At 43.4% G+C, this 25,327-nt stretch overlaps 2 protein-coding genes and 1 long non-coding RNA gene across 4 annotated transcripts in view; 2 read left to right on the top strand and 1 right to left on the bottom strand.

Annotated features, from left to right (window-relative positions):
* itga3b (integrin, alpha 3b) overlaps positions 1 to 14,192 on the top strand; it is a 190,088-nt gene extending 175,896 nt beyond the window's left edge. Inside the window, exons 22-26 of one of the 2 annotated variants that reach the window (XM_051936387.1) lie at positions 1,832 to 1,945; positions 5,480 to 5,578; positions 5,708 to 5,833; positions 6,206 to 6,364; positions 13,359 to 13,481. In XM_051936387.1, the coding sequence (XP_051792347.1) occupies positions 1,832 to 1,945; positions 5,480 to 5,578; positions 5,708 to 5,833; positions 6,206 to 6,316 (450 nt within the window). In that variant the 3' untranslated portion in view covers positions 6,317 to 6,364; positions 13,359 to 13,481. Of the gene's footprint in view, positions 1 to 1,831; positions 1,946 to 5,479; positions 5,579 to 5,707; positions 5,834 to 6,205; positions 6,365 to 13,358 lie in introns of both variants that reach the window. The other variant, XM_051936386.1, reaches the window with a different exon arrangement.
* The window catches only part of LOC127530173 (uncharacterized), a 75,396-nt gene that overhangs the window by 39,559 nt on the left and 10,510 nt on the right, over positions 1 to 25,327 (bottom strand). The window contains exon 2 of the long non-coding RNA XR_007936692.1: positions 7,569 to 8,422. This is a non-coding gene — a long non-coding RNA (uncharacterized LOC127530173). The remainder of the gene's footprint in view (positions 1 to 7,568; positions 8,423 to 25,327) is intronic.
* Positions 21,371 to 25,327, top strand: part of LOC127530166 (uncharacterized) — a 341,522-nt gene continuing 337,565 nt past the window's right edge. The window contains exon 1 of the mRNA XM_051936417.1: positions 21,371 to 21,504. The gene's annotated coding sequence lies outside the window, so the exon portion shown is untranslated. The remainder of the gene's footprint in view (positions 21,505 to 25,327) is intronic.

Genomic DNA, 25,327 nt, shown 5'->3' with positions numbered 1-25,327 from the left:
TCTCCTGTTATGTCTTACATAGTCAGTGTTGTAACTGAATGTCACTGAGCCTATGCAATGGGTACCATAGCCTCCGATTACATTATCTATATATATATATAATTCACTAAGTCCATGGCAAGCAAGACGCACGCAAGACCACCACGCCCGCCAACTCACAGAGCCCCGCCCACCAAAAATTCACTAAACGGCTGACCATGGCACGAGAACGAAAGCATTTGCCAAGTATGTGTTCATTAATCAAGAACGAAAGTCGGAGGTTCAAAGAAGATCACATACCGTCGTAGTTCCGACCGTACACGATGCCGACTGGCGATCCAGCGGCGTTATTCCCATGACCTGCCGAGCAGCCAACCGGGTAACCAAAGTCTTTGGATTCCGGGGGGAGTATGGTTGCAAAGCTGAAACTGAAAGGAATTGACAGAAGGGCACCACCAGGTGTGGAGCCTTTGGCTTAAATGGACTCAACACTGGAAACCTCACCCGGCCCGAACGTGGCTCATAGGTGCATGCGACTGAGGCGTTGTGTGGAAAATGAACAGTCAACGTGACTCACAAGTGCATGTGGACTGTACAAATACAAAAGCAATTCAGGTGAGGAGTTGGGGGCGGACAACATGAGCAGACAGTGCGTACTGAACGATGACTTAAGAAATCGGCAGACTAGAATGTCGGGGGCGGAATGGGCGTCAGACGATCGAACTTGCCTATCTAGAGGATATAAATGTCCTAACACGGGTTCCGTAGGTGAACCTGCAGAAGGATCATTACCAGTTGGACGGTTAGGACCCGAAACCTCTCGGGCCCGCTTCCCCGCCCTCTATCCAGAGTTCCATCTTTGCATTCACTTACAGTCGTATCCTCAAACACACCCCATTTGGACAACTGTGTCTTTCAGGAAGTGTTCACCCATCAATACATAATTATGTGGCGCATACGCCACAGGTTGGCTAGTAAATCTATTTAGCATCTTGATGGACTTCACTATTCTTTGGCATTCATAACATTTCTAGCTACAGTATGTTGCTATATGTGCCCCACCCTTTGGTGTCTGATCCTTTTATATGAGTTACAATAGTTGTAACATAAATCAGATGCTATTCTTGATCTATTGCTATGATTAATAATTGTTCTTAACCAGTATTATTGCAACTTACTGTATATATTACCTTTTATCCTCCCCAACTTCACTATCAGATGTTCTATTCCCTTTCAACTTACAATTTAACATCATTGGTGGTAAATTATGCATATCCTCATACCTTTGAGCCCCTCTTATAACATTTTTCAAATATATTCCTAAGCTTTCTATATTCATGCCTTGTCCAACTCAGTGGTTTGTAGACAAAGTCTTTTGCTTGGTGGCTTTGCAGATCCCACCTTGGTATGGTCTTTGCTATAGGCTTCCCGTCTGTAATGGCGCGTAAATCGTCAGTAAAGAAAGCTAAGTTATTTTCTCTTATGTGATTTGTACCGCTGTATCACTATGGGAGAGGTATCGCCTTTTAATATCATATCTATATAGTTCTCGGTTACTGAAAATGCCGCAATTACAAAAGAACTTATTCCAACTAGGGAGCTACCACCCCCTACAGGAACAACTACATTTCCGGATACTGCATTGGATTTCTTTAGTAATTTGGGGGAATTCCTTTGCTTCTTCTGCTCCACGGAGCTTCATTGTTATTAAAGAGCATTTTGTGAAAGTGAGCTTTTTCTTGTATTACTAGCTTGTGGTGTGATGGTGATGTGCCCCTCTAGCAGGCATTTTTGGAGGTTGTAAAGCTCTTGTCGGTTAACTGGAATATTTTGTGTTTTTGGTTCTGACCAGGACTGTTCTCAACACACAGCAAATTGTATAAGAGTCCACTGCCCGCTTGTCAACATGACGCAGGAGGCCAAGGTCACTGTGAGATCCCGCGTGTGGAACAGCACGTTACTAGAGGTAAATACCTGAGGCTAAGGGGTCTGGAAATGTCTATTAGGCTGTGCAGGCAAACCTATGCCACTTTTTGATTGCCCTGAACGTTGACCATTAGTTACCTCGAGAAGCTCAACTAGTCAGGCTGGGCTCAGTACGGCCTCAGTTCTACTTCTGCATGGATTGAAATGTGCCATTGCGGGTCGGCTCCTCACATCCCCTTCTATTATGGGAGCCTCTTGAACCCGACATCGTCAGGACCGTAACTGAGATGAGCGTGGCAGATGAGAATAAGACCCGCCAAGCCAAGGGGACAGTGAAAAGTGCAAGTGCTTTTATTAAAAACTTAACAAAAACTAGTGGTCGAAAAGTTCAGTCAATAAATAATCCATTAAAAGGTGACTCTGCGGAGGTTAAAATCTGAAAAAATAAATCCATTAAAAATAGGGTTAAAATTCAAGCAAGAAACTTGTCTTTTTATCCTGTGTGCCTCGGTACCCCTTTAAAATTCGGACTCCTCTTTGGCTTGCCCTGTCTGAACCATTTTAAACTGTCACGTTCTTACTTCTATGGATGGATGGATGGATGGATGGATGGATGGATGGATGGATGGATAGATAGATAGATAGATGTGAAAGGCACTATATAATAGATAGATACTTTATTAATCCCCAAGGGGAAATTCACACTGTCCAGCAGCAGCATACTGATAATAACAATATTAAATTAAAGAGTGATAACAATGCAGGTATAACTGACAATAACTTTGTATAATGTTAATGTTTACCCCCCCGGGTGGAATTGAAGAGTCACATAGTGTGGCGGAGGAACGATCTCCTCAGTCTGTCAGTGGAGCAGGACGGTGACAGCAGTCTGTCACTGAAGCTGCTCCTCTGTCTGGAGATGATCCTGTTCAGTGGATGCAGTGGATTCTCCATGATTGACAGGAGTCTGCTCAGCGCCCGTCGCTCTGCCACAGATGTTAAACTGTCCAGCTCCATGCCAACAATAGATCCTGCCTTCCTCACCAGTTTGTCCAGGCGTGAGGCGTCCCTCTTCTTTATGCTGCCTCCCCAGCACACCAACGGGTAGAAGAGGGCGCTCGCCACAACTGTCTGATAGAACATCTGCAGCATCTTATTGCAGATGTTGAAGGACGCCAGCCTTTTAAGGAAGTATAGTCGGCTCTGTCCTCTCTTACACAGACCATCAGTATTGGCAGTCCAGTCCAGTTTATCATCCAGCTGCACTCCAAGATATTTATAGGTCTGCACCCTCTGCACACAGTCACCTCTGATGATCACGGGGTCCATGAGGGGCCTGGGCCTCCTAAAATCCACCACCAGTTCCTTGGTTTTGCTGGTGTTCAGGTGTAGGTCGTTTGAGTCGCACCATTTAACAAAGTCCTTGATTAGGTTCCTATACTCCTCCTCCTGCCCACTCCTGATGCAGCCCACCATAGCAGTGTCGTCAGCGAACTTTTGCACGTGGCAGGACTCCGAATTATGTTGGAAGTCCGATGTATATAGGCTGAACAGGACCAGAGAAAGTACAGTCCCTTGTGGTGCTCCTGTGCTGCTGACCACAATGTCAGACCTGCAGTTCCTGAGACGCACATACTGAGGTCTGTCTGTAATATAGTCCACGATCCATGCCACCAGGTATGAATTTACTCCCATCTCTGTCAGTTTCACATCCCTGTGAACGTGGGAGCAATGGGACACCAAAACGGGAGGCGATTGTAAATCACCAAATGGCAGACAAATCTGTCCAAAGTCATTCACAGAAGCAAAATTAGAGACAACTGATCGAACAACTGCAAATTGCAAAAAAAAACAGAAAACTGGATGATAAATTGGACTGGACTGCCAATACTGCTGCTCTGTGCAAGAGAGGACAGAGCGACTATACTTCCTTAGAAGGCTGGCGTCCTTCAACATCTGCAATAAGATACTGCAGATGTTCTATCAGACGGTTGTGGCGAGTGCCCTCTTCTACACAGTGGTGTGCTGGGGAGGCAGCATTAAGAAGAGGGACACCTCATGCCTGGACAAACTGGTGAGGAAGGCAGGCTCTATTGTAGGCATGGAGCTGGACAGTTTGACATCTGTGGCAGAGCGACGGGCGCTGAGCAGACTCCTGTCAATCATGGAGAATCCACTGAATCCACTGAACAGGATCATCTCCAGACAGAGGAGCAGCTTCAGCAACAGACTGCTGTCACCGTCCTGCTCCACTGACAGACTGAGGACATTGTTCCTCCCCCAAACTATGCGACTCTTCAATTCCACCCGGGGGGGGGTAAACATTAACATTATACAAAGTTATTGTCTGTTATACCTGCATTGTTATCAATCTTTAATTTAATATTGTTTTTTTTGTATCAGTATGCTGCTGCTGGAGTATGGGAATTTCCCCTTGGGATTAATAAAGTATCTATCTATCTATCTTCCAACCCGCTGAATCCGAACACAGGGTCATGGAGGTCTGCTGGAGCCAATCCCAGCCAACACAGGGCACAAGGCAGGAACCAATCCCGGGCAGGGTGCCAACCCACCGCAGGACACACACAAACACACCCACACACCAAGCACACACTGGGGCCAATTTAGAATCGCCAATCCACCTAACCTGCATGTTGTGGGAGGAAACCGGAGTGCCCAGAGGAAACCCACGCAGACACGGGGAGAACATGCAAACTCCACGCTGGGAGGACCCGGGAAGCGAACCCAGGTCCACAGGTCTCCCAACTGCGAGGCAGCAGTGCTACCCACTGCGCCACCGTGCCGCCCTCTGTCTATCTATCTATCTAAAAATCTCGTAAAACGATAAAGAAAAAATTTGGCCATAAACATCAGTAGGCTTTGGAGCCAAGTTACCAGAACTCTTCTCTTAACATTTCAGTAATTATTGACCACTCTGATGCTGATCTTTCTGATCATAAAATTAGTCATTACGATAGCAACTGACGAGAAGAATTCATAATGAATTGCACAATTACGATATGTGAGGGTTCCTCAAGTGATTCTTAACCTTTTTTGAGTCACGGACCCCATTAAGAATCAGATGAAAGCTATGGACCCCCTTCCCCAGAAATATTCACATCAACACAACTTTGCATGCAATGAATATAATGGACTTTATTTATCGAGATGATGAGATGCGTTCTAAATGGTAAACTTGGGCCAACAGCAAGTCAAGAGATGTCTGGCGGTCGTCGCTGTACGCAGTGGCAGGGTGCGTTTTCTTTTGTTTCTTTCAATGGGAAACCATTGATTGGGACAAAAGGGAGGGCTCTGTGGTATCCGCTATTTTTCTTGCGGAATTTTTCTCGCACGACATTTCTCTTCCACATTATTTTTCCTCACAAGTATGTGACTCACGCAATTGTGATCCGATGAGGCGTGGACTGCGTGGATGACGTAAAACAGTAACACTCACTGCATGAGATGATCCTGCACATCCTCTCTTTGCCTTTCGGAAGACTCGAGGTCACATTTGGCCCTTGTCATCATTAGCTGCCATGCACATTGATGCTCCTGTTGCTTTGCCCGACAGGAATTCAGAGGTGCCAGCCGGGTGACCGTGACTGCCATAGCCAAGCTCAGACTGGTGAATTCAAAGCCAACGATCCGAATGGAAGACAAGCAGTTGCAGGTGAGGCAATCGGGGTGGGAGCTTTGGGTCAGGGTGGGTGTGCCAAGACCCGGCAGCTGGACTCTTCCAATCATTTTTTTTTTTGACCAACCATAGGAAGCTTAGCTTGACGTTTGTGTGTCTCTTTAGCTTTCCCTCAACATTGACTCGGAGATCGCCGAGGAGAAGCCTTATGAGATCGAACTGTGGATCATCATCGTGGCCGTGTTAGCTGGCGTCCTGCTGCTGGGACTCATAATCCTACTGCTTTGGAAGGTGAGTGATGCCGAAGGGTCAAAAGAGAGCCTGATCCTATGGAAGTCATTAGTGTTTGATCAGCATTGTCCACCATGAAGCTGAATATTGAAAAATATTGTAGGACGAGGTTAGGAAGACAAATCTCGGCACAGATAAGGCTGAGTTGACTCCCTAAGGTCCCTTCTCATATTTGAAGGGTGGTGGGTCTAAATTGTTCATTTAGCCAGTCAGCAGAATCCGACAGCACACTTCAGGGACTGCTTTCAGGTCGGTGGGTGAGACCCACCAGCTTCTTACACGGGGTGGGTGGGGCCCAGTTGTTGTTTGTTTATTTTTTTGTTTTCTTTGTATATCCCGTTACTTAACCTTCCCCTGTCCCCCCCCCCCCAGTGTGGTTTTTTCAAGAGGGCAAGCAGGAGGGCAATGTACGAAGCCAAGGGCCAAAAGGCAGAGATGAAGATCCAGCCCTCTGAGACCGAGCGGCTGACGGAGGACTACTGAGGAAGGGCCTCTGGAGGGGCCACGGGCACATTTCATGGGGTTGCATTGGTAATGACCTGCTGATGCAGAGGGCATCTGCTTGTACCGCCGGCTTTGCTTTCTTTATGGCCTTCAAGCCCGGGTGCTGTATGACGGACACTGGTGCCACCGGATGTCACGGTGGGAGGTGGATGACCTGGTGCAAAAGGTGCTGCTGGCCCTGAGGAAAGCATGATGGAGCTCCCGTCCTCCACACTCACTAATGTGGGGGGATTTTAAACAAGAACCCAGCAGACAGCACGTTCAGAGGGCAGGTCCTGTTGCTCCACACTGGCTTCTTGTTTAAATAAAAGATCCCCTTGCAGTACGGGTGGGCAGCATCTTCCTTCCACTTAACTGGCACGCTCTTATTTCCTTCTCTTGCACTTTTGGGCTTTTTCTCTTTCAGATGATTAACAGCACGAGCAGCCTGATTGACTCACTGGGAGGTTTTGACGGCTTTTGGGTTTCTTCACACTGTGTGCATGATAAGCTTGTAGGAGAACTGTACTGAACTTTTATTTTTACAGCCCATCTACCCATCCATTTTGTGCCACATATCTGGTCCAAGTCACGGCGGGGGCAACGGCAGCAGCAGCAGTCCGAGCAAAGATGTTCCGACATCCCTTTTCCCTGCCGCCTTCAGTCCCATCTCCTCCAAGGAGATATTGAGGTGTTTCCAGGGGCCAGCTGAGAGTTTGAATCCGAGGTCTACCTTGGGGTGTCCTCCTGGTTCTTTGGGGTGGCATATCTTGATCAGATGCCCAGACCACTTCATGTGGAGGAACAGCAGATCTACTTGGAGCTCCTCACCTTATCCCCAAGGCTGAATCCCGGCACCCAAAGCTCATTCCTGCTGCTTCTGTATTAGTGTATCATAGAGAAGATCGTATTTAAGAGATCCAAATATTATTTATTGAAGCAACACAGTAAGATACAGAGCATCCAGAAAGTATTCACAGCGCGTCACTTTCTCCACATTTTGTTATGTTACAGCCTTATTCCAAAATGGATTAAATTCATTTTTTTCCTCAGAATTCTGCACACAACACCCCATAATGACAACATGAAAAAAGTTTACTTGAAGTTTTTGCAAATTTATTAAAAATAAAAAAACTGAGAAATCCCATGTCCATAAGTATTCACAGCCTTTGCTCAATACTTTGTCGATGGACCTTTGGCAGCAATTCCAGCCTCAAGTCTTTTTGAATATGATGCCACAATCTTGGCACACCTATCCTTGGCCAGTTTCGCCCATTCCTCTTTGCAGCACCTCTCAAGCTCCATCAGGTTGGATGGGAAGCGTCGGTGCACAGCCATTTTAAGATCTCTCCAGAGATGTTCAATTGGATTCAAGTCTGGGCTCTGGCTGGGCCACTCAAGGACATTCACAGAGTTGTCCTGAAGCCACTCCTTTGATATCTTGGCTGTGTGCTTAGGGTCGTTGTCCTGCTGAAAGATGAACCGTCGCCCCAGTCTGAGGTCAAGTGCGCTCTGGAGCAGGTTTTCATCCAGGATGTCTCTGTAAATTGCTGCAGTCATCTTTCCCTTTATCCTGACTAGTCTCCCATCCCCACAGCATGATGCTGCCACCACCATGCTTCACTGTAGGGATGGTATTGGCCTGGTGATGAGCGGTGCCTGGTTTCCTCCAAACGTGACACCTGGCATTCGCACCAAAGAGTTCAATCTTTGTCTCATCAGACCAGAGAATTTTCTTTCTCATGATCTGCGAGTCCTTCAGGTGCCTTTTGGCAAACTCCAGGCGGGCTGCCATGTGCCTTTTACTAAGGAGTGGCTTCCGTCTGGCCACTCTACCATACAGGCCTGATTGGTGGATTGCTGCAGAGATGGTTGTCTTTCTGGAAGGTTCTCCTCTCTCCACAGAGGACCTGTGGAGCTCTGACAGAGTGACCATCGGGTTCTTGGTCACCTCCCTGACTAAGGCCCTTCTCCCCTGATCGCTCAGTTCAGATGGCCGGCCAGCTCTAGAAAGAGTCCTGGTGGTTTCAAACTTCTTCCACTTACGGATGATGGAGGCCACTGTGCTCATTGGGACCTTCAAAGCAGCAGAAGTTTTTCTGTAACCTTCCCCAGATTTGTGTCTCAAGACAATCCTGTCTCGGAGGTCTACAGACAATTCCTTTGACTTCATGCTTGGTTTGCGCTCTGACATGAACTGTCAACTGTGGGACCTTGTATAGACAGGTGTGTGCCTTTCCAAATCATGTCCAGTCAACTGAATTTACCACAGGTGGACTCCAATGAAGCTGCAGAAACATCTCAAGGATGATCAGGGTAACAGGAGGCACCTGAGCTCAATTTCGAGCTTCACGGCAAAAGCTGTGAATACTTATGTACATGTGCTTTCTCAATTGTTTTATTTTTAATAAATTTGCAAAAACCTCAAGTAAACTTTTTTCACGTTGTCATTATGGGATGTTGTGTGTAGAATTCTGAGGAAAAAAATGAATTTAATCCATTTTGGAATAAGGCTGTAACATAACAAAATGTGGAAAAAGTGATGCGCTGTGAATACTTTCTGGATGCACTATATTTGAATGTCTTGAAGGAATACTCCATCCAAAAGTATTTTTTATTCTATAAGTCACTTACCCCGTGTAATTTATAGTGACGGCCAAGAAAAAGTTGTGAACTGATAACAAGATCTATGATCTCGTGTAGTTCATGCCAATGGTGACCAATGCCATACAATGGCAAACAATGTGAAAAACAAATCTCATGTGACTTATGTCGCGTAATCCTCACATCTGTTATGTGGTTTGTAGGCTAGAAACGTGCCAAACAAGTGAAACCACAATTAGAGAAAACACTTCTGGAAACAAATCAACGCACATCAAAAAACAGGAAACACAAGCCCACCCAGCATGGACTTTTCTGAACTGAAGACCTGTCTCTGATGAGTGTTAATCTCTCGAGGGGACATTCCCTCAGTTGTGCTCATGACATGGGGGTGATAAGGCCTCAGAATTCACACAGGCCACACCACAACTTCACAAATTTTGATTTGGAAGCAGGCCTCACCCCACGGCATCCTGGCCCCCCCAAACTCAAAAGGCAGACTCAGGCTTTGAAAGTCTCAAAATGTCTTAAATGTCCTCCAAGTGAGTGCAGAGACCGCAAACCTCAAGTTTCCTTGATAAAGGGTGGGGTTTAAAGATCTCAAACATTTCGAGGGAGAACTTTGCGGGCTTTAGGTGGGGTAGGTCTCATTCGGTAGGTTAGGCTCTACCGTTTTCAGTATCCATCATGAGTTGGACTGGTGAAAATCGGGGCTTTGTTGTTCAAACGTATTATGAGAATAAATCATTCTGTGGTAGCAACGCAGAGTGCATTAGGTACATGCTTCACGCTCAGTCGAAATGCATCTCTACCAGATCAGAAAACGATTTTGCTATGGATTTCTAACCTTCGGGCAACTGGGTCCACACTGAAAAGAAAATCGCCTGGCAGACTTAGGACCGTTAGAACACCAGAAAGCATGGAAGCAGTAAGAGCATCCATTCATCAATCGACCATAAGCATGCCATGACACTGGGGGATATCAAGTCGGAGTTTGAAGAGGATTCTGCATCCAGACAAAATGATGTTGGCTCAAGAATTAAGTGAGAGAGATCGCGCCAACCGCAGAGCCCTAAGTGGCGGAAATTCTTGAACAGGTTCCCGCTGCTGCTGTTCTTCTGAGTAGCGATGAGGCTCACCTCCGTATCAGTGGAGCCGTAAACAAGCAATGATGACCACCGTTTGTCTGATATGATTTTTAAAACCCATCAAAACAAACTGTTTTTTATGTATTTTTCAGAAATATATACAATTATTTTATAGATAATCCCCTTCAAAATGTGGGAGATCTTTATGCCCCACCCTGTATTATCAGCGTGTATAATAACAGCAGCTAAACAGAAAATGTAGGCAAAAAATAACCAAAGCCAGTCCGAAATCCAAAGTACAAAATCCAAAAACGGAATTAAACGTCCAAATAATTAGAATAAATTCAAAACAACACTCACAATGACTGCAGTCCACAGCAGACAATGACACTCTGTCAGACTACAGTCCTCACTCTCAATATAAAGGCTGAGGGCGGGTCTAGTGGTGATGTCATAGTGGCCCCGCCTCTTACAGGGATCCACCCACCAAACACCATGAATGTAGCATAAATGCAAGAATACACTAGAAATAAATGATATTTACATAAGAAATATTAGCAAAAGTTTCATAAAAACACATAAAACCTAACACAGAAACATTAATGACCATAAAATGAAAAATTAACATAAATCTGGGAATAACCTCGGCTGAAATTAAAACATTTCTAAATGAGGATTTTAAACTTAACTAGGAAACATGGGGGCCGCTAATCCTCAAATAAAGCTGTTTTGATATGGAGCAAGCTGAGCTTTTCCATTTCATCATAAATTTCACCATAAAACTTTTTAGTTTCACTATAGAAATCCCCAGTTCCATATTGATCATCACATTGATGATATAACTTCCTACGGTAGTCCTCGTTTATTGGCATGCATTTCTCTCTTGTTCACAAATTTTCCATTCTGTATGAAGTTCCATTATAGAGTTACTCATCACAATGGATTATTAAAAAGCACAATACTTACACCTGAATATGAATTCTAAACACACATGTACTGTGTCCTGGGGGGTTATCAATAGATGGGCTTGTAGGGATCGAGCTCTTATATCACAATGAACTTTTCCACCCACCAGTAAGATGCTCAGCAGATGGCACCGCTCTTATTTTCCTCCGATGATGATGTTCCTCGCCACATCAGCGGCTTCTGCAGTTTGCTTCATGCTTAGCAGATGTCGCTACTTTTCTTTTTGTCTCTGTCATATCACCTTCTTGGGCAGGGAATCATCGCAACAGCTTCACAGAGGTTGATCCTATTCTCATTTTTTTACTTCACCACATCATATCACCTCATAAGTTTTGGATTAAGACTGAGATGAAGGTTCAAGCCCCATGAAAGACAGACACAACCCTTAGCATTTTATATTTTATCAAGATGGGTTGAAATCTAAATAATCAACGTAGACCTCAGTATTAAAATGCAGTGCACATGTCTCTCTTATACGCCATTGGTATGGGATTCATGAAGGAAAAATAAAATTTGTGATCTGCTGGAATGACAAATGCAATACATTTCATCATTAAAAATGCTTCTGAATGTCCTTCTTTTGGAGTGACAGAGGCATAGAAACAAGACGGACACACAGACAGGCACTTATCCTATTACTAAGGTGGACTAGTAGGGTAGCTGGGTCTAAGATGGGATGAAATCTAAATAATCTACAAAGACCTCATAGTTAATGTTTGCAGTGCACCATCTATTGGAATTAATTTCCTGATGCATATAGTAATAAAATGCATTGCATTTGTCATTTCAACAGATGGCACATCATAAACATTTGTAGTGAGAAAAATGCATTACTGCAAATGTTTGTGATGTGCCAACTGTTAGAATGACAAGTGCAATGCATATACCTCTTTTATGTGCCATTTGGTAAGGGATTTGTAAAAGCAGTATTAATGTTTGTGATGCACCATCTGTTGAAATGACAAATGCAGTGCATTTTATTACTAGAAATATTTGTGATGTGCCAACTGTTGGAATGACAAGTGCAATGCACATGTCTCTTTTATATGCCACTGTTTATTAAAACAGTGTTAATGTTTGTGATGCAACATCTTTTGGAGTGCCAAATGCAATTCATTTCATTAGTAAAATGCGTTTGATGCTCCTTCTTTTGGAATGACAGAGACATACGAACAAGATGGACACACAGACAGGCACACAGACACTTATTCTATTACTAAGATGGATGATCTGTGGCACCCCTCTAAGATGGGTTGAAATCTAAGTAATCAATATAGACCTCAGCATTAAAGATTGTAGTGCATCATCTACTGGAATTAATTTCCAGATGCAAATAGTAATAAAATGCATTGTATTTGTCATTGCAACAGATGGCACATCACAATATCTGTAGTGATAAAAATGTATTACTACACATGTATGTGATGTGCTTGCTGTTAGAATGACAATATAACTAGAAATGTTTGTGATGTGCCATCAGTTGGAGTGACAAATGCAATGCATTGTATTACTACAAATATTTTTGAAGCACCATCTGCTGGAATGTCAAATGCAATCCATTTCATTGCTACAAATGTTTCTGATGCACCATCTGTTGGAATGACAAATGCAATGCATTTTATTACTACAAATGTTTTTGATATACCAACTGTTAGAATGTCAAATGCAATCCATTACATTACTACAAATGGTTCTGATGCACCATCTGTTGGAAAGACAAATGCAATGCATTTCATTTCAACAAATGTTTGTGACGCACCATCTGTTGGAATATCAAATGCAATCCATTTCATTACTACAAATGTTTCTGATGCACCATCTGTTGGAAAGACAAATGCAATGAATTTTATTACTACAAATGTTTCTAATGCACCATCTGTTGGAATGTCAAATGCAATGCATTTCATTACTACAAATGTTTCTGATGCACCATCTGTTGGAATGAAAAATGCATTTCTCATTCCAACAGCTGACAATGGATTTTATTACTACAATTGTTTGTGATGTGTCATCTGTTGGAATGACAAACACATAGCAAATGGACAGACACATAGGCACTTATTCTTTTACGAAGGCAAGAAGATGCACAGTATTTAACAAATTAAGGAGTGCAGGGCAGACATCCAAAGCTTCTGCATGAAAACCTGATTGCTTCTCTGAACTTTTCCACTTTTTTTTACCTTGAAGTTTAGCTGCCACTATTTCACTTTTCCTTTCCTCATTCGCTTCTGTTGATTAATTAATTATGAATCATCACTAAATGTGATCTCTGTGTTTTTCTTACTATGGGAGTGACCAGATAATTATGGTTCTTAGAATGTAGTCTTTCAATTTCCTCCTTTAGATTATTAAAATTATTTTTATTTCCTTTTTCTTTTTCCTGGCAGTGTGGCTTCTTTAAGCGCGCCAGCTACTACAGGATCATGCCAAAGTACCATGCGGTGAAAATCCGAAAGGAGGAACGCTACCAGTTTAATGAAGGCTTTCTGACCAAGAATCCAAAGAAAAAGCACTGGGTCACGAACTGGACTGAAATGCAACGCTATTACTACTGACTCGCCTTTTAGTGCGGCCTGCGAGGCAGGACATTGTCCACTCAGGAACACCAGGGGGCAGCATTTCCGCCCACTGGCCGTCGGAGGCTTGTGGTCTCCTTGAAGCAGAAGCGCGCAGGGCCACGGCCAGCCGCATTGGCATCGACGTGCATTTTCTCAAAATATTTTGGTGTCTGGTGCAATACTAAGTGTGATCCGATAGCCGACACATTTCAATACAACAACAACAAAAAAAAACGAATTCTTTACCAAAATATTTTGATTAAAGCAAGCCTGGAAACGGAATGGATGAACTACTGTTTGTTGCATTAATGTAAATCTGTATATTTTTGAAATAAAAAGGGAAGGGTTTCTCAAGTGTGGGCTGAATGTCTCCCGCTTCCCACTCGTCAGATGTCTGCCCCGAGTAACAGTCATTACCTAAACGCTAGTGTGATTGCGCTTTATTTTGTTAATCTTTAAAACTGAAACAGATCCTCTGTAAAAATGTGCAAAAAGAATTATGATAAAGTGCCTTTGGGTGTCAAAATATATACAGTATAGCTGCCGCTGCGTTTTTATCTGTTTGGTACGAAATCACTAAATTAATCTTTTTTTTAAGTATTTATTAGCATTTTTCCTATTTTCTGGAATTTATTATTCATCAATAAATCTGAAAGTACTGTATTTTTTATATTTGGAAAGTGTACTATATAATGCTCATTTGAGTATATCTGTTATGAATAGATGAATATTGAAAGGCACTCTATGAAGTCAGAAAAAGCACCAAACAAGACAGCAGGACAGGGAGCTGGAAAAGGCGCTATATAAGAAACAGAGCCAGACAGGGAGACAGCCACCCACACCCAGGTGCTGTCAATGGGTAGATGGAGACCATCCCAGCGGCATCGGGCACAAGGCAGGATCCATCCGGGCAGCGTAGTGAAGACACTGTGCAAAAAAGGTGGGGGCTGACAGAGAGGAAGAGGGAGAGAGAGACAGCAGCTGATGTCACCTGCAAGTGTTCAGCAACAGAAATGATTCACTTTGTTCCCAACTCTCTAAAGGTAAATCATTCCAGCACTACAGCTATAATATGTGATGACTTGAGCCGTGTGACTTTGGAAAGACGATGACAAACGTTAGAATGAATGGAGAGATAGATAGATAGATAGATAGATAGATAGATAGATAGATAGATAGATAGATAGATAGATAGATAGATACTTTATTAATCCCAAGGGGAAATTCCCATATTCCAGCAGCAGCATACTGATAATAACAATATTAAATTAAAGAGTGATAACAATGCAGGTATAACAGACAATAACTTTATATAATGTTAATGTTTACCCCCCCGGGTGGAATTAAAGAGTCACATAGTGTGGAGGAGGAACAATCTCCTCAGTCTGTCAGTGGAGCAGGATGGTGACAGCAGTCTGTCGCTGAAGCTGCTCCTCTGTCTGGAGATGATCCTGTTCAGTGGATGCAGTGGATTCTCCATGATTGACAGGAGTCTGCTCAGCGCCCGTCGCTCTGGCACAGATGTCAAACTGTCCAGCTCCGTGCCAACAATAGAGCCTGCCTTCCTCACCAGTTTGTCCCTCTTCTTTATGCTGCCTCCCCAGCACACCACCGCATAGAAGAGGGCGCTCACCACAACCGCCTGATAGAACATCTGCAGCATCTTATTGCAGATGTTGAAGGACGCCAGCCTTCTAAGGAAGTATAGTCAGCTCTGTCCTCTCTTGCACAGAGCATCAGTATTGGCAGTCCAGTCCAGTCCAGTTTATCATCCAGCTGCACTCCCAGGTATTTATAGGTCTGCACCCTCTGCACACAGTCACCTCTGATGATCACGGGGTCCATGAGGGGCCTGATCCTCCTAAAATCCACCACCAGCTCCTTGGTTTTGCTGGTGTTGTGTTCATATCTATCTATCTATCATATAGTGCCTTTCACCTATCTATCTATCTATCTATCTATCTATCTATCTATCTATCTATCTATCTATCTATCTATCTATCATATAGTGCCTTTCACCTATCTATCATATAGTGCCTTTCACCTATCTATCTATCTATCTATCTATCATATAGTGCCTTTCACCTATCTATCTATCTATCTATCTATCTATCTATCTATCTATCTATCTATCTATCTATCTATCTATCTATCTATCATATAGTGCCTTTCACTTATCTATCTATCTATCATATAGTGCCTTTCACTCTATCTATCTATCTATCATATAGTGCCTTTCACTCTATCTATCTATCTATCTATCTATCTATCTATCTATCATATAGTGCCTTTCACTTATCTATCTATCATATAGTGCCTTTCACCTATCTATCTATCTATCTATCTATCTATCTATCTATCTATCTATCTATCTATCTAAATAAAAAATTCCTGCAAAGCCCCCTAGTTTGATTAAAGATAAAGAGTAGTGTATTGTCTAGCAGACACCTGTTCCTGCTCATCACCTGCACCACCATATCATTCCATTAGTGACAATCATGCGGTGGGTTTGTTTTTCAGCAGCAGGGACTGGGAGAGTTTGCAGAGATCGAGATAAAGTTGAACAAACCAAAGTTCAGAGATATCCTGAAATCTGCAACTCTGGTAATGTTTTTAAGTTGCCCAGCCAAGGCTCAGAATTGAAGTGAATCGATCATCTCTGAACAGACCTGAAGATAGCCGCACACTGAGGGTCTCCATCCAGCCTTGACAGAGCTTGAGAGGGTCTACAGAGAACAATGGTACAAAATCTGCAAATTCAGGTAAGAGACATCAAATTTAAGAAGACTCCCAACAAGAATGGCTGCGTGAAGTAAGTTCAGAGTAACTGAATACTTGGGTCAGTGTGAGTTTTCACTTTTTTATTTGTAATAAATTTGCCAAACTTTCTAAAATCCTGTTTTCGCCTTTTCATTCGGGGGTATTGAACATTATGTGTCTATTAAGAAAAAGAAATAAAAAACCGGGGGAAAAGCAAACGCCCGTTTCGTCACTGTACCAAATCAATCCACTAGATGGCAGCATCCGCACGAGATGACGGAGTCTGGACGTCGAGTCGACGCGTCACCTTGTCAGACGATTTTCTGTTTTATTTTTAGTTCATTTTATTTGTGTGATTCGACATAATCCTTTCTTACGAACGCTTCGTGCGTCTGTTTTTGGACCGAGCGGGTCTATAAAAAGTGCAGCAGGAATGTGCTTGGGTGTACCTTAAGATTAGAGGAGCCATGTCTGGGTTTGGTTCCTACTTTCTTCTAATGCGGTTTCAGCTCCTCGTGCCAATTAAACTAATTTAAGTAAAATGGATGAGTGCTGGCAGAAGTATTCCACCGATCCATTAATCAAATGGCTGATTGCTTCATTCACCAGAATTTATTTTAAAAATGTCAGCAGCAAAGACGAAGCTGTCCCTGCGACTTGAGTTCAAATCCCAGTCTGGTGACCGCCTGAATGTTCTCCCGGTACTCCGGGGTGTTGTCTCAAGGAGCTCCAGTCTCCAACAACTCCCCACAACGAAGTGAATATAAGGTTCATAAATGACTGCTTATGGCGTTGAGGTGAGTGACCTTACCCTGTGATGAACTGTCTATAGCTGGGGTGGCCAACTCCGACCCTGGACGGCTGCAGGTTTTTGTTCAAAACAATTCAGAAGCCAATCCTCACCAATAACAGATCTTAGTTAATTTCATGGCTTTTTAGTGTTTTAACTCTACCATGTCAGTTCATTCTTCATCATTGATTTTTTTTCGCTTTCTAATGATACGTGAGTCACCTGACAGATCCATATTACTAACCGAGAATGGTAAACCAGAAGGCATGGATGCAGGTACACGGCGATGGGACCAGGAGAAATAGTGCGCAGGCGCCTACAGCGCGCGTCTCATAAACCGCAAGCGAAGTCTGATCCACCGCGAACGAAGGAGTCACGGCCCAAAAACGAAAGAGCTCAACTGACGTGAATAAGACATGAAGCAACAACGCGCCCATGGCTAACGACTAACGACACAGCCACACACAAAAGAGGATTCTGCGCTGCACCCCAGAGTCAAACAGAAGAGGCTACGGAGGCCCCACAGGTCCATAAAGATAGTACGGAAGGCGCAGGCGTCACCGCCATATTGTGAGTGGCACTACTGCGGAGTGAAGTTAGGAATAATGTGCTGCTTGGGATTGTACAAACCGCTGAACGCATTACACCAAATTCAAACACAATACAGCTCAACGATACAAACATGAACCCACCTAGATAAGATCAATGAACGCAGGCACCTACAATGCGTGTCTGAAACTGTGGAAGCAAAGCAGGCACGGGTTCAAAACGAACAAGCTCGACTGACGGATATACAAACACGAGCCCGCCTGGATAAAATCAATGAACGCAGGCGCCTACAACGCGCGTCTGAAATGCCGCAAGCAAAGCGGGCACGGCTCCAAAACGAACGAGCTCAACTAATGTATTTCAGGATACCCAACGCCAGGGGTAGGCGAGCGAAGCGAGCAGGGGCAGAGCCCCCTTGTTTGAAACCTAAAAGAGATGAGTAATTTTCAGTTCCTCACTTTCTCTTCAGTTTCCTTCTGAGTTCTTCATTAAACTGAACAGTGAGTGATAAACATACACGGGTGGAAATGGAGACAAACTCCTGGTTCCTTTCTCACTTGCATCTTACTGCTAATAAAGAGCACTTAAAACAATGAAAACAGCTGTTTAAGACTACAATTAGCAATTAAGGGTTCAAAATCTTAACAAGCAAGATAACAAAAAGGAAGCAAAAACCAAATAATGTCACTTGAGCAATAAGTGCTTCATCAGCAATGAATGACATCACATAAGGGAGATGGGTTGGAACAAAAACTTGACGCCACTGCAGCCCAACAGGCTATCTATCTATCTATCTATCTATCTATCTATCTATCTATCTATCTATCTATCTATCTATCTATCTATCTATCATATAGTGCCTTTCATATCTATCTATCTATCTATCTATCTATCTATCTATCTATCTATCTATCATATAGTGCCTTTCATATCTATCTATCTATCTATCTATCTATCTATCTATCTATCTATCTATCTATCTATCTATCATATAGTGCCTTTCATATCTATCTATCTATCTATCTATCTATCATATAGTGCCTTTCATATCTATCTATCTATCTATCTATCTATCTATCTATCTATCTATCTATCTATCTATCTATCATATAGTGCCTTTCATATCTATCTATCTATCTATCTATCTATCTATCTATCTATCTATCTATCTATCTATCTATCTATCATATAGTGCCTTTCATATCTATCTATCTATCTATCTATCTATCTATCTATCTATCTATCTATCTATCTATCTATCTATCATATAGTGCCTTTCATATCTATCTATCTATCTATCTATCTATCTATCTATCTATCTATCTATCTATCTATCTATCATATAGTGCCTTTCATATCTATCTATCTATCTATCTATCTATCATATAGTGCCTTTCATATCTATCTATCTATCTATCTATCTATCTATCTATCTATCTATCTATCTATCTATCATATAGTGCCTTTCATATCTATCTATCTATCTATCTATCTATCTATCTATCTATCTATCTATCTATCTATCATATAGTGCCTTTCATATCTATCTATCTATCTATCTATCTATCTATCTATCTATCTATCTATCTATCTATCATATAGTGCCTTTCATATCTATCTATCTATCTATCTATCTATCTATCATATAGTGCCTTTCATATCTATCTATCTATCTATCTATCTATCTATCTATCTATCTATCTATCTATCTATCTATCTATCTATCATATAGTGCCTTTCATATCTATCTATCTATCTATCTATCTATCATATAGTGCCTTTCATATCTATCTATCTATCTATCTATCTATCTATCTATCTATCTATCTATCTATCTATCTATCTATCTATCTATCTATCTATCTATCTATCTATCTATCATATAGTGCCTTTCATATCTATCTATCTATCTATCTATCTATCTATCTATCTATCTATCTATCTATCTATCTATCTATCTATCATATAGTGCCTTTCATATCTATCTATCTATCTATCTATCTATCTATCTATCTATCTATCATATAGTGCCTTTCATATCTATCTATCTATCTATCTATCTATCTATCTATCTATCTATCTATCTATCTATCTATCTATCTATCTATCTATCTATCATATAGTGCCTTTCATATCTATCTATCTATCTATCTATCTATCATATAGTGCCTTTCATATCTATCTATCTATCTATCTATCTATCTATCTATCTATCTATCTATCATATAGTGCCTTTCATATCTATCTATCTATCTATCTATCTATCTATCTATCTATCTATCTATCTATCATATAGTGCCTTTCATATCTATCTATCTATCTATCTATCTATCTATCTATCTATCTATCTATCTATCTATCTATCTATCTATCTTGCAAGAAAGTGGTGTTTTAAGCTTTCGGTGCCTTCTGTGATCCTGGGAAATGTAAACTCAATCTCAAATAAGATTGACGAACTGGCTGTGCTGGTGACAAATGTCAGGACCTACAGAGAATGCAGTTTGTTGTGTTTTTGTGAAACGTGGCTAACTACCATCATCCCAGATGCCAACGTGGAGCTACCCGGGTTTAGCACAGTTAGAATGGACAGAGATGCAAGTACCTGTGGGAAGCACAAAGGAGGAGGACTCACTCTCTATGTTAATACACGGTGGTGCAACTCTGGACATGTAAATGTCAAAATCTCCACTTGCTGCAGGGACATCGAACTGTTGGCCAGAAGTCTGTGTCCCTATTACTTGCCCAGAGAGTTTGGACACATCATTGCTGTTATTGTATACATCCCTCCTCGGGCAGACGTGGAGACAGCGAGTAACATCATCCATTCTGCTGTTGCTAAATTACAAACGCAGCACCCTGAGGCGCTTGTGCTAATCGCTGGAGACTTTAAGCATGTGACGCTGGACAAAACATTACCTGCCTTCTCCCAGTATGTGGATTGTAACACCCGGAGAAATAAGACTATTGACTTACTGTATGCAAACGTTAAAGAAACTTACAGCGCCACCCCACTGCCTGCGACTGGGAAAGCAGATCATAACCTGGTTCTGCTTCAGCCTCACCACAAACCAAGAGTGAGGGTCCTACCTACAACCACACGCTCATTCAGGAAGTGGTCCCCCGAGGCAGAGCAGGCTCTGAGAGACTGGAACTACAGACTGGGATATCCTGCAGGTACGCTGCTATGCTAACAACAAGCCATGGATTACAAGTGACATCAAGGGCCATTTGAACCAGAAGAAAAGGGCTTTTAAAGACGGTGATCAGCATGAGCTCAAGCGCGTGCAGAACGAACTCCGAGTCCAGCTCAGGGCGACGAAGGAGCAGTACAGGAGAAAGCTGGAGCAGAAGTTGCAGAATAACAGCATGAAGGAAGTGTGGGAAGGGATGAAGATCATCACTGGCTGCAGCTCGAAGCGGGGTGCCACCATCGAGAGAGACGTGGAGAGAGCAAACCAGATGAACAACTTCTTTAACAGGTTTGACCACCCTAACCCACTCTCACCTCGGAGTACTGCACTCTCCATACATCCTTCTGCTGATACCAGCATAGGAGAGACATCCCCACCAACAATTACAACAGCGCAGGTGCGCAGAGAGCTGAGGAGACTTCGTGCCAGCAAAGCAGTGGGTCCAGATGGAGTATCACCACGACTGCTGAAGGTCTGTGTGCTAGAGCTGGGGGGTCCTCTACAGCGCTTCTTCAACCTGAGCCTGGAACAGGGGAGAGTCCCGAGGCTTTGGAAAACATCTTGCATCACCCCAGTCCCAAAGGTATCACGTCCTAGTGAGCTGAATGACTTCCGGCCTGTTGCTCTGACATCACATATGATGAAGACAATGGAGCGGCTGCTGCTTCACCACCTGAGGCCACAGGTTCAACACGCCCTCGACCCTCTGCAGTTTGCATATCAGGAGAAGGTGGGAGCGGAGGATGCCATCATCTATATGCTACACCGATCCCTCTCCCACTTAGACAGAGGCAGTGGTGCTGTAAGAATTCTGTTTCTAGACTTCTCTAGCGCCTTCAACACCATCCAACCTCTGCTACTCAGGGACAAGCTGACAGAGATGGGAGTAGATTCATACCTGGTGGCATGGATTGTGGACTATCTTACAGACAGACCTCAGTATGTGCATCTTGGGGACTGCAGGTCTGACATTGTAGTCAGCAGCACAGGAGCACCGCAGGGCACTGTAGTTTCTCTGGTCCTGTTCAGCCTATATACATCAGACTTCCAATACAACTCGGAGTCCTGCCACGTGCAAAGATTCACTGATGACACTGCTATGGTGGGCTGCATCAGGAGTGGGTAGGAGGAGGAGTATAGGAACCTCGTCAAGGACTTTGTTAAATGGTGCGATTCAAACCACCTACACCTGAACACCAGCAAAACCAAGGAGCTGGTGGTGGATTTTAGGAGTACCAGGCCCCTCACAGACCCCATGATCATCAGAGGTGACTGTGTGCAGAGGGTGCAGACCTATAAATACCTGGGAGTGCAGCTGGACGATAAATTGGACTGGACTGCCAATACTGATGCTCTGTGCAAGAGAGGACAGAGCTGACTATACTTCCTTAGAAGGCTGGCGTCCTTCAACATCTGCAATAAGATGCTGCAGATGTTCTATCAGACGGTTGTGGTGAGCGCCCTGTTCTATGCGGCGGTGTGCTGGGGAGGCAACATAAAGAAGAGGGACGCCACACGCCTGGACAAACTGGTGAGGAAGGCAGGCTGTATTGTAGACATGGAGCTGGACAGTTTAACATCTGTGGCAGAGCAACGGGCACTGAGCAGACTCCTGTCAATCATGGAGAATCCACTGCATCCACTGAACAGGATCATCTCCAGACAGAGGAGCAGCTTCAGAGACAGACTGCTGTCACCGTCCTACTCCACTGACACACTGAGGAGATCGTTCCTCCGCCACACTATGTGACTCTTCAGTTCCACCCGGGGGGTTAAACGTTAACATTATACAAAGTTATTGTCTGTTATACCTGCATTGTTATCACTCTTTAATTTAATATTGTTATTATCAGTATGCTGCTGCTGGAGTATGGGAATTTCCCCTTGGGATTAATAAAGTATCTATCTATCTATCTATCTATCTATCTATCTATCTATCTATCTATCTATCTATCTATCTATCTATCTATCTATCTATCTATCTATCTATCTATCTATCTATCTATCTATCTATCTATCTATCATTATAATAGTATTATATAGTGCCTTTCAGATCTATCTATCTATCTATCTATCTATCTATCATTATAATAGTATTATATAGTGCCTTTCAGATCTATCTATCTATCTATCTATCTATCTATCTATCTATCTATCTATCTATCTATCTATTGTTAAACACAAGAAAAGACAGAAAATGAGTTGGTGATCCACCCCTCGTATTTTATGTAAACTGCAAGCAAAACAAAATGTATTCTCTCCAGAGAACTGTCTGATCAGCGTCCCAATAGGATCGGGATAGAAAGGGAAGGTGCTGGGGTTTTATAATTGCAGGGGAGGAAGAGGAGGGACCGTGGGGGTTCAAGCCAGAAGTGAGGTCAGAAGGAGGAGTGGCTAGGAAGGAAGTGTGGGAACTGGGTGAGCTTTACGTGGGTTTCTCTGGGTTGTTCCGCCAGTGCCCCATGCCGATGCCCGCCTGTGTCGTTTGTGTTTTTTGGTCACCATTGTGTGGACTGAGATACTTGACATGAAACATGAAAGCGCTGGTGTGGACGGTGGCTGTTTTCATGTAAGAATGTCACTACACACTACGTGACTTTCAGTCAGACAGCAGGTCACAGTGAATGGCTGCAGTTACAGGAGCTCATCGGTTTGAGGATGTCAGGTTAGCCAAAGGGCCTTTGAACTGTGAGGGATGTTTAAAGCTTCGTGGGTTCCATCTGAGCCCATTTACACCAATACTGCATGTACGACCATACTCATGATTAAAGTTTATCTCTTAGATACAAAAGTTATTCATAGCAGCTTTAGTGCCCGTAGATCACCAGATATATGCTATGCAAAATCAAAACAGTTTCCTTAGATTTAAAGCAAGGCTGCATCAGCATGAATCATCAAAATGAAAGTAATGACTCTACATGTTGGGTGTGGTGCCTACACAGTGACGGTTGCTCAACAGATAATTAAACAATGAGATCAATTAGCGGTTAAATAACTCACTGACTGGGAAACTCTTTGGGATAAAAGCCCTGCATCCACAGTGGGACCCCAGAACTGGGATTGGAAAACCCATAGTAGCCGGACACAGAGAAGAGAATGAGCAAACTCCACATGTTTAATTGAACATCTGAACATTCAGCCCAACAAATCTCGCCAGTCCTGCCCACTTAATTCTTTCCAAATAAAATCAAGTCGCGTTTTGAAAGTCCCTAAAGTACTCTTGTCCACCACACTACTTGGTCAGTTATTCCAAGTGTCTGTGGTTGTCTGCATGAAGAAAATCTTCCTAATGTTTGTGTGAAATTTCCTCTTCACAAGTTTCCAACTCTGTCCTCGTGTCTTTGATGATCTCATTTTAAAGTCGCCGTATCGATCCACTGCACTAATTGCCTTCATCATTTTAAAGACTTCGTGATCACATCCTCTTGGGCAGATGCTGGAGGCTCCTACAGAACTGTGGGGTCTTACAGAAGTGCCCAGTTTGTGAGTTCTGACCACAGACTTGTCGTTGCTACTCTGAAGGTCCAGCTAAGGTGCATCAGGCTACCACCTACTAGAAGAATGAGGCTGGACCTGGCCAGACTCCAACATCAGGCTGTTTCTGACAAGTATGCACGCAGTTTCTGTGAGGAACTTACAGATGTGGGTGCGACTGCCGGTTGTAATGTGATGTGGGAGACCCTCCGTGAAAAGACCCTGAAGGTGGCTAAGGGTTGTGTTGGTGTTACCGGTGTTCCCAGAAGGAGGTGTTTCATCTCACATGGCACCCTGGATATCATCGAGAGGAGTAGATGGCAACTCTGGTCTACACCGGGAACTGAGAAGGATGGCTGTGGGGGCTCAGAGTGCAGATAAGGAGGCATTAGAGGAATCTGTGAGCGAGTGACACACCATCTGTGGTCTAGCGACCCACGTCCTGCTTACAGAGGAACTGAAGCGTGCACATCTAAATCTGTTCCGCGGAGAGTTGCAGTCAGGGCAGCTGATGGAATGGTCCTTACGAAGAACACTATAGTGGTGACCCACTGGGCTGGCTATGTTGACCACCTGTTTAAAGCTGATCTTCCAGCTCGGATGTTGGATATCTCTGGGTCTGTGGTTCGTGAGGCTGATCCTCCAATTAGCTGTGGACCACCCAATCTCAAAGAGATTGCACAGGTGGTGAACCACCTGAGGGGAGGGAAGGCTGCAGGGGTCTGTGGTATCAGGAGTGAACTTCTCTAGGCTGATGGTCAGGCTGTCCTCCTGGCATTGCAAGCAATCTTTGCTTCCATTTGGGAGATGGGCACCATCCCAACTTACTGGAAAATGGGACTTGTCGTCCCTATCTGGAAAGGGAAGGGTGATCGCCTGGATTGTGGCAACTACAGGGAGATGACGCTGCTCTCGGTGCCGGGTAAGATCTTCGCTAGGGTCGTCCTCAGTAGGATCCATGATCACTTGCTCACCTACCAGTGACCAGAGCAATCTGGTTTTACGCCTAAGAAGTCTACCATCGACCGCATCCT

The sequence above is a fragment of the Erpetoichthys calabaricus genome, chromosome 14, assembly GCF_900747795.2.
Source record: "Erpetoichthys calabaricus chromosome 14, fErpCal1.3, whole genome shotgun sequence".
NCBI classification, from domain to species: domain Eukaryota; kingdom Metazoa; phylum Chordata; class Cladistia; order Polypteriformes; family Polypteridae; genus Erpetoichthys; species Erpetoichthys calabaricus.
The sequence above is the reverse complement of the archived record's forward strand: the minus strand, read 5'-3'. Positions and strand labels throughout refer to the sequence as shown.